Source organism: Nannizzia gypsea, genomic scaffold, assembly GCF_000150975.2.
Source record: "Nannizzia gypsea CBS 118893 supercont1.3 genomic scaffold, whole genome shotgun sequence".
In the NCBI taxonomy this organism is placed as follows: domain Eukaryota; kingdom Fungi; phylum Ascomycota; class Eurotiomycetes; order Onygenales; family Arthrodermataceae; genus Nannizzia; species Nannizzia gypsea.
The window spans coordinates 799,061-815,883 of record NW_003345199.1 but is presented as its reverse complement, the minus strand read 5'-3'; the positions used below and the strand labels follow the sequence as shown (position 1 = coordinate 815,883).

The following is a 16,823-nucleotide window of genomic DNA, read 5'->3' as shown; positions in this document are numbered from 1 at the left end:
TTATTTACTGGCTGGTAGCAAGGCGAAGGCGTTTATATTTTTTTGTCCAAACGTTTACAATATTTCCTGGGGAGTTTATATGTGGGTAATAAAACAAAGTATAGAGTAGAATAGTGCCTGGAATAAAGCAGGTAAAGAAGGTATTGCAACAGGTAAAAACCATGCTGGAAAGTCTTATTAGGTTCGTGAAACATCTCTAAAGCTAAGCTAGGGATCAAATTACCTTCCCTGCACTGACCCAAATTCTGCAACTTGCACATATAAAACTAGAGGAAAGACAACACAGAACAATTAAAGCGATAAAAACAGCGCTATTTTATGACTTGACAATCTTCTCGAGAGATTCGAGGAGAATATCAGCGTGGTGTTTCTGGAAGACGAGCATGGGTCTCAGTCTGACTGCCGCCTCGCCGCATCCACCGATGTTGATGCCGACCTCCTTACCGCGCTTCAACACTGTATCACGCTGGGGGCTGTCCCATGAGATGAAGGTGCCTTGTCCCTTTCCACGTAGGTTCTTGAATTCACCAGGGTACTTCTCGGCCAGGCGCTCAAGGCCAGCGAAGAGGTAGTCTCCTGTCTGGGCAGTGTGCTTGACGAGATCTAGACGCTCGATCTCCTCGATGATGGCACGGAAGATGAGAGCACGGGCTGGGTCACCCATCCAGGTGTTGAACTGTCTGTATGGCTTGTTGGGTCTCAGAGCTGGGTTGCCAAAGTAGTATCCAGCAGCCTGTGCCTTTTTGGAGAAAGTCACAATGTCTGGTGGGGTGGAGAGATTCCAGTGCTCGTGGGCCCAGAATTTGCCGGTTGCACCGACACCAGTCTGAACCTCGTCAACGATCAAGAGGACATTGTTGCGCTTTGTAATTTCACGGAGACCCTGGAAGAAGGCAGGGGAGGCGTGGTTGTCTCCTCCCTCGGACTGGACGGGTTCGACAACAACAGCAGTGACGGGGTTGTGGAACTCCTTGATTAGCCTCTCAGCTTCCTCGAGGCAACGCTTCTCTTCAGCTGCGTTCTCAGCTGCAAATTGGTCAAGCGGGTACTTGAGCTGGGGGAACGGAGCACGGGGCCAGTCAAAGGCGGGGATGTCAAGCTTGTGAATTGCCTTGCTGCGGGTGGTGGAAAGAGAGCCGAAGAGACGGCCGTGGAAGGCGGAAGTGAATGACATAATGGAGTAGTTAGGGGAGCCAGGAGCTTGGTTGACCATGGTGGAAGAGATGTCCTCAGAGGAGAACTCTACCTCAGGGCCACCACGCTGGCGCTGGGCATAGTACATAAAAGCCGCCTTGTATGCAGTCTCGTTGGCATCAGAGCCGGTAGTGGAGGTAAATACCTGGTCGAGACCCTTGGGGGCAACCCGCAAGAGGCCGGACTCGAGGATACTTGCCCAGTTGTGAGAGGGGAAGTTGCCGAGTGCGGGACGGTTGATGAGAGCACTGGCCATGTCGGTGGTCTTAGTAGCAGCAAGCAATGCTGGATTGTTATATCCCACCGGGATAGAGGCAATCTGGGCAAACCTGCGGGACGCATCAGTTAGTCAGAGAGACTCGGTTATCTCCGCGCATTGGAAACAGTACGTACACATCAAGCAAGACATTTCCATCCAAGTCTGCAATGCTATACCAAGCATGTCAGTTAGCAAGTGTGTCCAATTGGTCCATAAACAGTGCAATTGAGTGAGTATCAACGTACTAGTTGCCAGTGCACTTTTGGTAGTCCACCAGCATGTTCAAGCTCCTAGTATCGAAGACGCGGTCAAGCTGGGAGATGGCCTCCTTGCTCTTTGGCCCAGGGATGGCAGTCTTCACAGTCGGACCAGCCGGCTCGTTGGAGAAAAAGGCAGAGGCAGCGGCATGTCTGCGAGTCGAGCTGAAGCATCTGACCTGAGCAGCAGCCCTGCCACTAACCCTGGAGCGTAGAATGGAAGAAGCCATTGTAGACGCACGCTGAGAGAAGGAAAGAAAAACTCGAAATGCAAAAGAATGGCAGAGAGTCACCTGGCGGTGGGTGAGGGGGCGCTTTAATTAATATATGCTTAATATATGCTTGAGGCTAGACAAGACGAGACAAGCGTCGGCTATTCAAGCTGGTGCTACCTTGCTGCTGCTGCTGCTGCTGTTGTTGTTGTCCTTGCTTGTGTTGAGCTTGCTAGTTTCTCCCCGCATGACGAAGTTCCCGGCTTTTCTTCGGCCGAGCCGCCCAATCAGGGACCAGGCGCTAGTCCCGATGAGGAGGAAACTTCCCGCCACGATAAGATAAAGACGCTTATGTCAGCAGAGACCGGCCCGGCTTCGGAATTACCGAAAAGGGAAAAGGAGGGGGAAAAGTTGGAGAATCATGAGACGACGAGACGGCGCTTTCTAAGCAAACTAAGAAGAAGAGATCTAAAGAAAGACATCTAAAAAAGGTGTCTAAGAAGCGAAGAAGGGGTATGGGAAGAGACAGAAAGAGGAGGTAGCCAGGATGTCTGGATACGCTGAGGGCGGCAAGAGGGCGTTGGGAGGTGTGGAAACCGTGGCCAGACCGAAGGCGTTGGCCGGTGGCTGATCTAGCATTCTGGCTCGACAGCTAGTGTCTCGTCGGCTCTTCGGTGCTTGGTCCTGTGCTTGGTTGCTTGCGACTCCATCGATCGATACGGTGTACGGCGTACGGGGTACGCAGTGTATGGAGTATGATGGAGTCATGTTATGTGCATAGCACACGATAGCACACGCCCTTTGACACCGGCTAGAAGGCCTGGAGCGCCGCGAGAGAGGAGATCCCGTGAGAAGTGATGTCAGCATTGGGTATCAAAGGCGCTGGTCTTCTCTCTCTCTGTGTCCCTCTCTGGCTGTTTGGCTGTTCTGCGCAGTCGGGCGTAGCTAGTTAACTGGCAACCAATACGACAAGCACGAGAATGAATGATAAGATATTGACGCCGTCATGTTTTATGTACCCATGGAAAAGGTAGAGAAAAGGTTCGTTCGACCTCTTGGTAGGAGATATGAGTTTTGGAGACCTCTTTCGCTAATAACATACATGCAAGATATGGATGGGGACATCGAGCACTCGCGTCTTCTCCAGGTCCACAAAGTCGCTAAAGACAACTCCAGACAAAATGATCAAGCGGTGATCGCTGATCAAATATCATGGCGAAGATTTTCCTGCCGCTTGCCCTGATCCTTTTGACTGGTCGGTTCCTAATACTTGTCGCAGCTTCAGCCTTGAAGCAGGGGCCGGGACCCCTTCCTGGGCATGACAACGAATCAATGCATCAGCATTCCTGGTCGGACGTCCTGGCCTTGGCCTGAATCCCTTGCAATCCTACGGAGTACAGCCAGCGCCATTGGCACCATGACACACCCTGGACCGACCAGGGCAATGAACCTAGTTGTTGATGACAAGGCCTCAGCCCAAGTCTTGGTTAAGACTTGACTAAACAAAAGGCGACTTTTTACGGAGTCGACATGGAAGGCTCCGGATGGCCGAAGGTAACTCAGGGGAAGGAAGGAATTGGACCTCGCTTTTTCGCTTTCCTTTTTCACCAACATGTCTCGCAGATTAGTGATATTGGTGCAAGTGAGGGAGGGTGCGCTCTGTCTCCTACCAAAAGACATAAGGTTGTCCAAACGGGCCGGCGGAGTAAATTGTCCTTAATTTACCCTATTTATAGGTACGCTCGAGTCGAGTAAGTATCGACAGACAAGACACATTGCACAGCACACTCCACGGGGAATATCCACGGGCCATACTGATCGCCACGATTCTCACAAGATGGCCAGTCAAGGGAAAGATACATATATAAGTAGAAGCTGGTGTGTATCCTGCAGGGGGCTAAGTTCATGCCCAGCAGGGCCCGAGGTATTTTGTGACCGCTGCAACGCGTTGTTTCACCTTCCCGCCGTCATGACAGGGGACTAGCAACCTTCTGCTTGTTAGCGCCCTTCTGTGGACCATCGCCATCCCTTCCAGACCTTTAGGGGATCCAGAAAAATATTTCTTGAATTGATCCTTCCACTCCCTCCCTTTTTCTTTTCGTACTGTCTTCTCAAATCCCGTTTGCTCTCTCGTTTTGTTTGTTGCGATAAATCTTTATTCCTTCGTTATCATCATCAGCGTCTTCACCTTCTTTTTTTGAACATAATACCGTTGACTATCCTTTATCAAATTCACCCCTTGTCTATACTTATAATCCATCTCGTACTCCGTCCACAAATATTCCAATATGACCGACGATTTTTCCGTTAATGAGGAGCCGGCTCCTCATCCCCAGAATCTTCGAGCTCAGAGCAAAGCATCCAGCATGGAGACCAAATGTGAACCGTCAAAGACCGGCCAATCCGGTCCTCCAAAGATTACTCCAAGACCTACATACATCAGCAGTGCAGCAGCTGCCTCTGATCTCAAGCTGCCACAACAGATGCTCTCCAAGAGAAATACCATCGACATAAATGATTATTTCGTCAGTGGCCGTTTTCTACTTTCATTCTCCCTTCACGGTGCACAATGGATGTTCGGCTAACGGTGTCGGACATGTAGAAAGGACCAAGAAACCTCGATAGACATTCGAAATGGCCACTATTTCTCCGGGTTCACGGCAGTGTCATGCCCCGAATGATTATCCCCTTGGTAGTGATGGCTTGCTGGTCAACCCTCATTACATGTGTAACTCACCTAGGCGGTGTTCCCCGTACGTTGAACCTCCATGTATTAGGCGTATGCATGAAGAAGAACGCGGTCTAACATCCTCCAGTCGGCATTGATTCAACTCTCCTTACTGTTCTCGGTTTCGTCGTCGGTCTTGCTCTCTCCCTCCGAAGTTCGACTGCTTATGAACGGTATGATCGAAACCCTGGTGTCGCCATGCTAGGTTGTGGCATAACTAACAGGTGCTGGTTTCTAGTTATGGTGAAGGTCGCAAGTACTGGGCTCTTCTGATGCAGAATTCCCGCACTTTGGCCCGTATCATCTGGATTCACAAGACTGAACGCGAAGGTGAAGAAGGAAAGGAAGATATCATCTCGAAGCTGTGCGTTCTCTTGAGTCCGCGATTATAACCTACTGCATGTGCTGACATGTTCTTTAGGACCGGAATTAACCTCATTGTGGCTTTTGCTGTTGCCCTCAAGCATAAACTGCGCTTCGAGCCTGGAAACGGCTATGAGGATATCTCCGGCCTGATTGACCACCTTGATACCTTTGCCAAAGCAGCCAATGACCCAAATGCGCCGCCAGGCAAAAAGCCAAGCACGATGAAGGCTATCGGCCAGTACTTGAGCGTTCCAATGGCCATGTCCAACCCACGCAAGCAGATTAAGCGCTCTGACAAGCCTCTGGGAAACCTTCCAGCCGAGATTCTCAACTATCTGTCTGCTTATATCCATGAGTCATTGATGAACGGTACCATTCCCGTGCCCGTGCATCAGTCCCAAGCTGGCGCTTGTCTCAACGCTCTGGAAGAAGTCATGACTGGCAACGAGCGTGTGCTCAACACTCCCCTTCCACTGGCGTACACCATCTTGATTTCTCAAATCACCTGGATCTACGTCCTTGCCCTGCCATTCCAGCTCGTCAACAAACTCGAATGGGTTGCCATCCCTGGAACTATTGGTAAGTTTTGACCGTGCTTGCTTTTTCTTTGTGCTTCATCCCCATGCTAACGTGTTCTAGCTGCCACTTACATTATCCACGGAATTGCCTCCATCTGTGCCGAAATTGAAAACCCCTTCGGCGACGATGTCAACGATCTTCCCCTTGACGTCTTCTGCCAACAGCTAGCTGCTGACCTTGACATCATCACCTCCACTCCCCCAGCCAAGGTAGACGACTTTGTCAACCGCGAAGACAACTATGTTCTCTACCCACTCAGCAAGAGCAGTGTCAGCATGTGGAAGGACCGTAGCGTGGATGAGATCCGCGCTGCCCTCAAGGCTAAGGCCACACTTACCCCTGCTAGACTCAACGCGGCTGGATCAAGAGATCTAGCGTTGGCTATGAAGGGTCAGGATGAATCCATTGCATGAAATCGCATACCAGATGGCCACGGAATCAACGGTGATAAAGGGGCGTGGTAGAGCTGCTCCCTCGCTCCTTTTATGCATGTATATTGTATGCCTTCTGACAAAAAGTCTCTCTCTTTTGCCCGAGTATCCGGTTTTGCTTTCTTCATTCCTTGTTTCCGATTCACTAATCGTTTTTGCTAATTATCTTTGTCGTTATTCGGCATCACCTTGCTCTTTTTTTCTTTTGGCTTATATATAGCGTGGGAGTTGTACATGTTGTCGAGACTTTTGATTTGTTCATCACTGTCTCGTGGTGGTTTCTCAATTATATACATCAAAACAAAATCGTCAGTCAAATAGTCTTCCAAATGGATATCCAATGTGCCCCGACTTTGGGGAAGAGATCTATTATCAGACTTCCTAGACATCCAATCAAGGATAAATCGATCCATCCCCGTTAGACTCCATGTGCTGAGTATATTTCATAGAGTCATTAAAATATGCGCCCGTATACCCTCTTTTAAGAGGGTTACGAGAGGTTTTCTTAACCTCGCAGTAAGTTAAATTCCGCTGGATTGGTATGCCAACTGTCCTGCTTAGCATATATTTCTATGGTTTCATCGCAAGGCCCAATCCTGGACCTCAAGGAATGAATAGCTCCATCCCACTACCTCCAACTAAAGCACCGAGATGAGAGCGCCTCGAGATAACTCTCCATGCTACGTTTGCTGAACCAGATCCGGAATCTGCACCAATCCATGAACTCATTGCAGCAGTTACGGCGGCAGCATCTTCGTACGGCACTCGAATCCATACAGATTTTCCATCCGTTTGACCTGGTCTGTCGCCTATCTTCAGTATATCAATGGGTATAGCGGTACCGGACAGCCCGAGGTACTGAGAGAGAGCTGCAGACAGATAGGTCTTTGCCGTGAGGGGGTCCAGTACTATTGATGCAGATGATGATTTAACGATTGAATCGGAAGAAGCAGAGACTCTAGTAGCATTAATGATATGAATTAGCTCAACGTTGCGTTCCAATTTTTTTCTGTCCTCCTGCTCAATGGCCTATTAACAGAACTGTCACGGGTGTCACTGTACAATTCAAGGTGGAGATACGCCCATTGAGGCTTCCGCGAAGTCAACGTGATCAGCGTCTCCGCAGAACCGGATTTGTGTTTTCTTTTATTATTGCCCATGATTCACTGGGTTAATAGACTGGGGTATTGTTTGTCTTTTTCAAATATATGGTAGTTTATGGATGTGCATCACTGAGCTTGCCTCTATCAAAAGCTTGCTAGTTAAAGTTCTAAGACTAATTACCTAATCGCCCTTTTCTTGGCGTGTAACATACTAGGAAAATCGCCAGAAAACTCCGAATCTCAAGACAACTAAGCACATACGACCACAGGAAGTGGAAAACAGAGCTTCCCGTCCGCTCAGCTGTACTTAAGCCACTTGCCGGTCGGTTAGTAGTTGGGTGGGTGACCACCAGCGAATCCCGACTGTCCGTATGTACATTCGATTCTTTTTTTACTCTGTCTAGATACCCTCCTTTTTGGCCTGATTCTTCTGTTGTTTTGTCGCTGTTTTTGCTATTGTTTTGCTGGCCATTTTTTTGTTTTGTTTGCACTCGCGCTTAATTCGATATTATGTAATATAATATCACGTGCTATCACAAACGCGCGGTGCTGTTTCCTAAAAAGGAAGATATCAACAAAATGGAATTACGTTAAGCAACTGGGATATTCAAACATTTCGGTAAGATATTTAGCAAATATCCAAGCTATATACGAACTGCTAGGCCATTGTATACCCATAGCTATATGTTACCCTTTCCTACTGGCAGCAACAGGTTTGATATCAGATCTATATGTCCCGTTCTCATGGTGCATATATCTCAAATCCATCTCTCTTTATGGAACACACAAACTGAGCTTATAATGCTTCTATTTTGTCATAAATGATTCTGCAGCAGAGAAATTCTATATCTAGCAGATTCTACCCCTCTTTTACGTCTCCGCTTCCTCTCTTCTGGCTGGGGAAAAGGTGGCTGGTAACTGAAGATATTTGATGCGTGACTGTTGAAATCGGCGCTTAAACAAGCTAACCATGCAGGCTAGTGGAGAATTTAGAAGGCTTGTCCAGGTCTCAACAAACGAGTGGGTCCAGCTTGATATCTTCAATATAGATACCAGGTCGGGTTCCTATTGTTTGTAGGCTGTCAGAGAGCAAAAGAGGAGGCTCTGACGGGCTCACAATCGGACGATATAGGACCAGCCTATTCATCTTACTTTCTTTCATGAAAAATTTTTCCTGCTCACCCCCTCCTCTGAGCCCCGTAGACATCCCAGCCCCCCCTATTCTACCACGTTCTGCCAGGATGAAGCCCCCTTTTTTACAACCATATTATCTTTTTCTCCCTCTTCCTTCTATTCCTCTTCTTGACCGTTACTATTTTCGTCAAGATAGCAATTCCACGAGCTCGTTGCACTACAGATACCAATTTACTTCAAGCACATCTCTGCGTCAAATAGGCAATTGCAAAGTCCTAGACTACAAACTCGAAGAGCTCCTGACTCTCTGTCTCCCTGATTTACTACATCCTTTTACCAATTCCAATTCTCCTACACAAAGGCTTCAGTCTCTCGAAGCTGATCTCTATATCCCTCTTTCTTCTTCCAATTGATCTCTCAAAGCCTTTGGCTCCTTCCTCTAACCAAGACCTCAGAAGCGCAAGACAGCTTGACTGAAATCAATTGAAATGGTCTACATTCAGGGACCTCCTATGAACGGATTTGAAATCCCCATGGACATGGCAGCTGGTGGCCCATTTGCCCCTGACCAATTTGGTTTTACTTATATGGATGCGGCTTCCCAGCATAACTTCTTCAATTTCGATAGAATTACTGCTCAAAGTCTAGAAAATGGTAAGAATACTTTTCTAGAAGCTCTAAAGGCTTATTTGCTACTTGGACCGTTACTAACAGTACCATTGCAGCAGGCAATCAGGGCACTGCAGCATTCGTGGACGCTACAGCTGTTCCAGCATTCTCGGCTACTCCCGCCGCTCCAATTTTTTCTCCAACTACCCCAGCGACACCCGTTACTGCAGTCAATTTAGCTAGTCAGGCAGCCCCGATTACTGTGAATGTCGGAGAAGCAAAGCAGCCTAGACAGCCCTGCAGAGCAGGCACTGACGACCCTGAAAATTATACTGATGCCGTCCCATCTCAAAGCTCCTGGAGCTTCGACAATCTTCCTGATATACTCTATGTTTTCAGGGGCCCAGACAGGCCTAGAGGCAATATCAATGTTCCTCTTAAACCATCACCCTGGCCCGAACATCCACCAATGAGAGCCTTCGATCTACTACCCGATCGAATTTCAAGCAACGTCGAAGAATTCCGCGTGGAAGCCTGGATGCGTTTGGACAGACGCATTCAACTCCGTGACATCACAGATCGTATGAACCCAAAATACCGAATATTTACAAACACGTTACAGCAGCGTGGTGTTCGATTCCGACAGGCATTCTCCATTGCCTCTTGGGGGGTGTCAAGTAAACAGACTGACACCGTTATCGAGATTATTCGAAGCAAATTGATTGAGAACGGGATTGATCCTAACCATAACACTACCCGGGGTTTGACCCCTGGAGTATACGTTGATCAAAATGGTATTACTCAACGGATCCCAACTCCAAAACAGTACTCTAAACGTCCAGATACCACAATCCGACGAGGCATGGCTGCCCAAACCCTTATCCTTGCACCAACATTGGCTCAAGCAACTCAGGCCCTGACCCCAAATACCACACCTGAAAAGAAAACTGCCACCTCCAAGTTCATCCTTGTGACCCCATCTTCTGTCGCATCACCTTTACCAGCCACAGCTACTCCTCCTCCTCCTCCCGCAATTCCAAATGCAGCAGCATCAGCAGCCGGTGGTTTGCCAACCCCTGACCGCTCCCCAAGCAACACCATGCGGGCCCAGGTGCCTGCCAGGGCTACGGATGATGCGATTTCCGACCCTCAGGCTGCTTGTGTTGTCACGCCAATTCCTTCCGCCTCAGGCAAGGCCATAGGGGTTAGAGCGCCCGACATGGAGACTGTCAATGCCATATTAGCTGGGACAATGGAAAGCGTCCGCCAAGTATGTCAAGACGACCTAGATTTCGTCGACAAGCTCAACCTTGAGACCACTATAATGCAGGACCATATGAAAAGGCTTGAGGAGCAACGACGCCAATCTTCTGACGAAGAAAGATACTTTCAAGAAATTGAGACATATTATGAACGGTTCACCCCTGCTTCCTCGCCAGCCAGAAGTTACTCTACAGCCAAATGGCCAATTCACCTCCGCACTCGTACTTCTACTCGAGCTTCTGAACCTTTGACTATTTCAAACCCAAAGACCACTCTTCGAAAAGTCCTGAACAGAAATTGCAAAGGCTCGGCATCACCACGGATCCAGAAGAACCCTATTTGGAAAGATCCACGTTGTCCCTCTACCCGGATACATCAACAACTTCAAAGCCTTTGTGATTCCACAAGCAATGCCGATGCCAGCGATATTGCCCACACTATCAACGGCTATCGTACCCCAACCGCAGCCCAAACTGGGCAGCAAATTACAGGAACTCAAATCTCCAATGAAAGTCTCGAGGATGAGGACATTGAGCTTATTGATACCAGCGATGACGAGGATTTTGGAGACTCACAAAGTGAATCTGGACACCAACAAGAAAATCTAGACTATTACATACTGGCAAAGCTAAACGGAGTCATTGTTCGTGATATCGTGGAGAACAACCCCAACGTCAAGACCGAAGACCACTTTCTCGGCCTTTGTCGTGAATATATCAAAAGCAACGTGAACTTCCAAATGGAAGATATGAAAAATAGCAATCTTCCTAGATTATCAGCCGATAGCAAAAGCGCTTTTATAGCCACGGATGATCTCATGGAAGATATTGAACGCACTCCAACATTAGCGGAACTCGTCAACATATACGAGCATCCCAGTCAGCCAGAACACCCGAATTTCTTAGCTACAAGCACTCTACGCGAAGATAACCTCAATGGGGACGCTCATGAACGACTTACACGAGACACACAGGATATTATCAGCCGGCCATTGCATGAACTTTATGGCATGACTGAAGTTGAGTTTGTCGAGAAAATGAAAAAGTACGGTATCTTTGGTCCTGTCGATTGTGAACATTGAAGAGAATGGATCTACGAGTGTCTTTGGCATATAAAATCGACAAAGTAAATCGACAAATGAATTGGATCAACAAGCTGGATTGAATCGACAGAGTTGACTTGCTATTCCGAAAGCCGGTTCTTTCGACATTATCCCACGGACTAATCAGCCACCGATTCAACCCTACAGGTACGAGAGATGACACGATATTCAGATGAAGAAATTGATATGTTTTTGATTCATGCATGTGCTTTTGACGAATTGGTTCTTTCTAAAGAAGGAAGACGGACAAACTAAAGAAAAAAAATATAGAGTGAAAGGCAAAAAAAATTAGGAAAAGGAAAAGGACAAAAAAAGGACTGTGATTTTAAGACTGCAATGCTTTTTATGTGATGTTTTTGATGGGTTGATGTTTTGTTAAGTTGGTTGAATTAAGGTTGTCTCCATAGGTTTGTTGTTTTTCTGCTTAGTCATTAGTTAAAGTCAGTCCCTGTTAGTAATCCAAAATCGACTTCAGTTTTAACCTTGACTTCTATCAGCATCAACATAACACTTTGACTGGACTCTCTACGATTGGTATATTGCATGGAGTCCGTGACAGAATATAGATATCCCTTTGTCCTTCGTGGACGTGTTTTAATATCCAAGCTAGATGGACTTGCTTGAAATATCCCTGTCTAATAGGCAACTATTTGAGCACATCCAAGTTATGATACCACATCACTAAACTACGTACTAGGGAAATTTTATCCCTTACGCGTTAGTTATCGATATAATATGCAGGCCATGGATAAGTTCGTCCTATTTCTATCCGGGCCCTCTGAGCATTTGATTTGATCACATTCTTAAATATGATACTGCGGTATCATATTTGACATCAAGTGCTTATGCATATAACACATTCCTTTCTAGTCTTTAAATAACAGAGCATGTTACTTAATATTTCTTTTATCCTATGCACATAGGATCAAACCCTACCTCTTGATCTTCTTGGGTAGGTATTTCCTATATCTGATACATATCTTGATATACTGAAGCGAATGAAAGATAGTATGATATTAGGAATCACATTTCAGGACCGCAACGGTGAAGTGATAAGAGGGCTTTCCTCTTCTTTTGTCCTCTTAGAAGCGCACTTGTATCGCACAATTTCCCAGACAACCTTACGACTAAGCATGTGTTGTTTCTTCCTTCTAAGATATCAAAGGAAATATCTTCCTACTCTCTGGTGAGTGACACTGTCTTTCAACCAACTCGTTCATCTTTTTGGCACTCCTGTATTTGCGTAGCCCTCGGACTGCAACAACCAGCAATGGCTGAGGCAGGCTTGGAAGATACAAGCCCGCCGATTCCTATGCCATCTGGTAAGATACACCCTTGGATAAGTTGATTTTATTCATATGGATATATCATCATGCTTGGGTTGAGTGCTTTGGAAGACTTTAGCTAACAATGATCCTCTGCAAGAATTTACCGCGGCCCAAAACTTGTGCAAACGTGAGTAACTCTTATTCAACGGCCTAAGCATATGTTTGTAAATCCTAATGCGTCGAGTCTAGACGATGGGACCCCGAGTATGTTTCATACCTGTGAACATCCGTACCATTCAAACTACAGCTCGGCACATTTGCCTCCCCTGCTTTTTCGTTTAGAATCACCACAAGAGCCCTTTGTTCGACCTGCAGTCCATCTTTTGAAAAAGGATGAGGAGGATTCCAGTACCGAGGGATCTAGTGCAATTAGAGATTTCCCATTTCTTCCGCAGTATATATCTGTCCGTGCTGCTGGTTGGCTCCTTGAATACTGGATGCGGACCGATTCTCGCCTCACTTATCGTGATATCAAAGCGCGCATGACGGCTGCTCCAGCCGATATCCCTTCTGATAATGCGTTAAATATGCGACGTGAACGCGAAGCTCGCTCGCCTCTCGGTCTCTCATGCTGGACCACGCGTCGAGGAAGTATCACCAAAGCGGAAGTTGAAAGGGTTGAGCGCTTATCTCAGCCTCAGATATCGCTTAATACAACTACAACTATTGAATATGCAACTTCTGGTGGAAGCGGCGAACAGGTCCCTCGGTATCTTCTTATGAAGCGCCTTGATGGGGGGCCACCTCATCGGTATCCACTAGACACCTTCCTGGATGGAAAGCAAGGACCTCATGTACCAGGACAGCGCATAGAATCAACCATACAACTCCTCTATCAACTTCAAGATTACGCTAATGCTCTTGAGGAGGATGACTGGAGATCCTTAGCACCAGAATATCTGCCTGAAACGTGGGCCAGAAGGGTAGAGACACGATTACGGCGTCAGGCTGAAAAGGCAACTGAGAATGAGGTGAACCTCAGCCAGCCTGCTCTTAGCGGCAATATTGCAATGAGCATTGACAAGGACACGGAAAATGGGGGGTCAGGCACAGATGATACAAATGACGAGGTGACAAAAACAGGAGCCAACAAGTCCGACGATCAAAATGCCCATCTACCAGAGGCTTCCCCTGGCTATCATAATGTCAATCTGCAAGCCTCTATTTCTTCAACCAAAAAAGGCCCTTTATCCCAAACCTCATCTCCGAGTAGCGAGGTTGTTGATTCTCCAGCACAATTCCCAAAGAAGAGGCCTACCAACGCATTTGCCAACAATCAACCAGTCCTAACCAGCGACACTCTAGATCTCCTGGACGACTGCGACGGACCATGTTGTCAGCCATTTACTGCGCAGAAATCCCAACCAACGTTGTCAGATAGTTCGCGGGAGACCCCTACTGTTGCTTCGATGTCTTCTAGAGACTCCAATGGGGACCAGGACTCAGGCTCGGATCTCCTTTCAGAAGAAGCAGACCTACTAGAGCAGCATGGTGGCCCTCTATCCATTAGATTCAACGGCGGTGGTGAATTCTCGATCCGAAACAATCCCTACCATCGCCTAAATACCCACACTGCGGAGATCATGGCGAGGAATAACCCTTTCGCTGACTTTCTTCCACTGCCCTCTAACTATTCGAAACCGACACGTCGGCGATCTTTTGACGACTTTTTTGCTGCTGAACTTGAATAAGCAACTGCCGGGCCGTTCCTTACTTCTACTACATCTTCCCCTTACTTACTACGAGTATTTGGGTAAAGGGATGAAACGGTTAAGGTAGTGTTGTGGAATGTTTTGATATCCGTGGTACTCCCCCATTCTTTTCACTCCACAACTGCGTCTTCCTCGGAATTGCTTCATGCTAGTCTATGCAATCAATGGAGGTCTACTTGTGTAGCTTGGATTGAATTGCCTCCCGGCCATTTGCTCAGGATAGATGGTGGATACTAAATTTGGGCAAAATTTCTGGCCTTCATTTAACCTTAGGTGTTTATACTTTTATGTTCTTCTCTCCTCCCACTTATGCAGACTTACTTCATTTAACATGACGATAGGATGATGCAAGATAGGATTATGTTACAGAGATGAATAAAATGTCTATGATTCTAGGCCTATAATTCAGTTCCATCGTATATATTAAACAAGTAAGATACTGTCCAAGGATGAGAATCCTGCAGCCACCCCGCCTTCATCACTATCCTTAGCCTTTGTTCTCATAAGCCATCCTCCTTGCTCGTTATGTAACGTCTGCCCATCATTGTTCCACAGGATTGTGCCATATGTGCCCAATTCGCCAATTACGTCGCCGCTGAGGACCTGACCATCACTGCGAAGTGCAACGTTCTTAGCTGGTGGGGGCTGTATGAGTTCCATGAGTATCCAGCCTTTCCAGTCCTTTTCAGGTATGGATTTGAGGAACGTGGGAATGGAATCACGGTATACGTTGTTTCCGCCTCCTTCACGCTGAGGCTTGAGAACATGGAATGCAGCAGTTTCTGGATTCAAAGCAAGTTCTCTGCCACGGCCTCCTTCGGCCAGGTCATACTGGGGCGCAAAAGTTGAGCGTATTTGCTGTATTTCGGTGGGTTCCGTGCAAGGAAGGAACTTGGTCAAGTAATCCGTCTCAGGGCCGCTGACTGCTGTGGCTAGAATTTGTTGCACTTTCTTGCAGCCTGATAATTGGTTGAGCACCGTTGGGCATTTGATGGCGGCCGAGCGTTCTATGTGAGTTCGTGCTTTCCATGCCTTTTCATCTGGGTAGTCTTGAGGCCCATACAAGGCTCGAAGGTAGATAGTGGTGGCCTCGAATTGAGTAGATGGGGAATATCTCGGGGTATATATGATAGGGCGGGCAGGGTTCGATTCCGCAATGGAGGTTAACTCTAGAATCTCGTCGCTTGTAACCCGGAAAACGGTGATGTTATGTGATTGGGAAAGGCAAGTTGCGAGTTCCATCTGGTCAAAAAGATTCCTTTCTCCAGCTTGCACTATAAAGAGAACACATAGCGGCAGTTGGTTTGGAGAAGACTTGGAAGGGCCATATGCCTTGTGGGCCGCTGCAAGGCCTCCAGCCAGAGTGGGAACAGCGGTATTTTCGGGCGGCAGGTTACCCTTAAAGGCAGGATGTGACGGATACACTAGGGGCTCTCCAGTTGGAGATGACAGGAGAGATGTATGCATCTGGGCCACCAAACTCGATAGTCCTCCAAATGATGCAGCAATGGTATTGAATTCAACCTGTTTCAACTCTGCTTCCCTGGGGGAACCAGAAGGGCCATGGACCATATAGTCTGACCGGAACAAGCCAAGTGAGAGAGGCTGTACATATCCCTCACTTTTGACAGCCAGATGGACTTTCCAGAGACCGGCCACGAAATCATCTACCTCAACAAGACTATCACCGGGGTGGTATTTAATAATCATTCATGAAGTACTTGTACGGAAAAAATGCAAAAACAACTGAAGGGAAAGATTTAGGTTATGCTTACTCTTCGATGATCTCTCCCAGCCAATCTACATCGGTAGTTATAGAGGCATAAAGCTGGTTGTATGTCTTTTGCACCGATACTGCCGACTCGTAGCAGGACCGGGGGAAAAGGCTGGGGAACAGAGTCACTGGAGCGTTGGTCGCCAACACACCCTGCGGATCCGATGCGCCTTGTATGAATGCCGGAGGGGGTCTGACGGCAAGGCCATGATGTATACACCAATCCTTGACGGCGGCAACTAGATGCTGTTTCTGCTCTGGAGAGAGCTCTGGTGGATAGGAGGAAGCCGAGAGATCCATTGGTGCTGCAGCCAAAGACTTCTGGCGTTATTAAATTATAATAGAAGAAAGACACAAGAAAAAGCGTCTATATCTCTGCTAAAAACGGCCCAGCTGCACTCCTTTATAGGTATATTTTGTATATTTATAATATCCAAAAGCCCCGGAGGTTTCGAGCTGACGTCGAGTTGCGCCGCTTATCAATCAACTCCCGGGGTTGATCCCACCATTTTGCCCCGCTGTTAGTTAATTAGCTAGTACTCCGTATGAAGCTGACTACCTGGTTTAATCACCTACCATCAAGCCGAGATTTAGCTAGATAGAAAGGTAGGCTGATGCTTGGGCTAGTTTACTGTACGGTGCGAGGGAGCCTTGGAAGGGATAGCTATATAGCATACTTGGCGACTTAACACACGGCTGTTTGAGTCGGAAGACTCTTCCTTGACAGATTTCTATAAGTAGTTACGCTAGTAGTGGCAGGATACTGCAGTGC

At 47.3% G+C, this 16,823-nt stretch overlaps 6 protein-coding genes and 1 non-coding gene across 7 annotated transcripts; 4 read left to right on the top strand and 3 right to left on the bottom strand.

The window, feature by feature from the left end:
* Nucleotides 1–316: 316 nt before the first annotated feature.
* On the bottom strand, nt 317–1,940 carry MGYG_03732 (4-aminobutyrate aminotransferase; the record flags this gene model as incomplete). Its single annotated transcript, XM_003173509.1, has 3 exons — nt 317–1,523; nt 1,588–1,623; nt 1,699–1,940. The coding sequence occupies 3 exons, from the start codon at nt 1,938–1,940 to the stop codon at nt 317–319; spliced, it is 1,485 nt and encodes a 494-aa protein (XP_003173557.1).
* A 2,270-nt stretch (nt 1,941–4,210) lies between these two features.
* Nucleotides 4,211–6,008, top strand: MGYG_03731 (domain membrane protein; the record flags this gene model as incomplete). The annotated part of the gene is made up of 6 exons (XM_003173508.1): nt 4,211–4,447; nt 4,525–4,675; nt 4,739–4,823; nt 4,889–5,014; nt 5,072–5,595; nt 5,656–6,008. The coding sequence occupies 6 exons, from the start codon at nt 4,211–4,213 to the stop codon at nt 6,006–6,008; spliced, it is 1,476 nt and encodes a 491-aa protein (XP_003173556.1).
* A 621-nt stretch (nt 6,009–6,629) lies between these two features.
* Nucleotides 6,630–7,186, bottom strand: MGYG_03730 (hypothetical protein; the record flags this gene model as incomplete). The annotated part of the gene is made up of 2 exons (XM_003173507.1): nt 6,630–6,984; nt 7,089–7,186. 2 exons carry the CDS (start codon nt 7,184–7,186, stop codon nt 6,630–6,632), a joined length of 453 nt encoding a protein of 150 aa, XP_003173555.1.
* A 202-nt stretch (nt 7,187–7,388) lies between these two features.
* On the top strand, nt 7,389–7,502 carry MGYG_10009. Its single transcript, XR_001951129.1, has one exon. It is a non-coding gene; the product is annotated as a 5S ribosomal RNA (ribosomal RNA).
* Nucleotides 7,503–8,751: 1,249 nt separating this feature from the next.
* Nucleotides 8,752–11,216, top strand: MGYG_03729 (hypothetical protein; the record flags this gene model as incomplete). Its single annotated transcript, XM_003173506.1, has 2 exons — nt 8,752–8,917; nt 8,989–11,216. 2 exons carry the CDS (start codon nt 8,752–8,754, stop codon nt 11,214–11,216), a joined length of 2,394 nt encoding a protein of 797 aa, XP_003173554.1.
* Nucleotides 11,217–12,507: 1,291 nt separating this feature from the next.
* On the top strand, nt 12,508–14,256 carry MGYG_03728 (hypothetical protein; the record flags this gene model as incomplete). Its single annotated transcript, XM_003173505.1, has 3 exons — nt 12,508–12,559; nt 12,642–12,692; nt 12,755–14,256. 3 exons carry the CDS (start codon nt 12,508–12,510, stop codon nt 14,254–14,256), a joined length of 1,605 nt encoding a protein of 534 aa, XP_003173553.1.
* A 444-nt stretch (nt 14,257–14,700) lies between these two features.
* MGYG_03727 (glutathione synthetase large subunit) lies at nt 14,701–16,351 on the bottom strand (the record flags this gene model as incomplete). The annotated part of the gene is made up of 2 exons (XM_003173504.1): nt 14,701–15,958; nt 16,053–16,351. 2 exons carry the CDS (start codon nt 16,349–16,351, stop codon nt 14,701–14,703), a joined length of 1,557 nt encoding a protein of 518 aa, XP_003173552.1.
* Nucleotides 16,352–16,823: the final 472 nt, after the last annotated feature.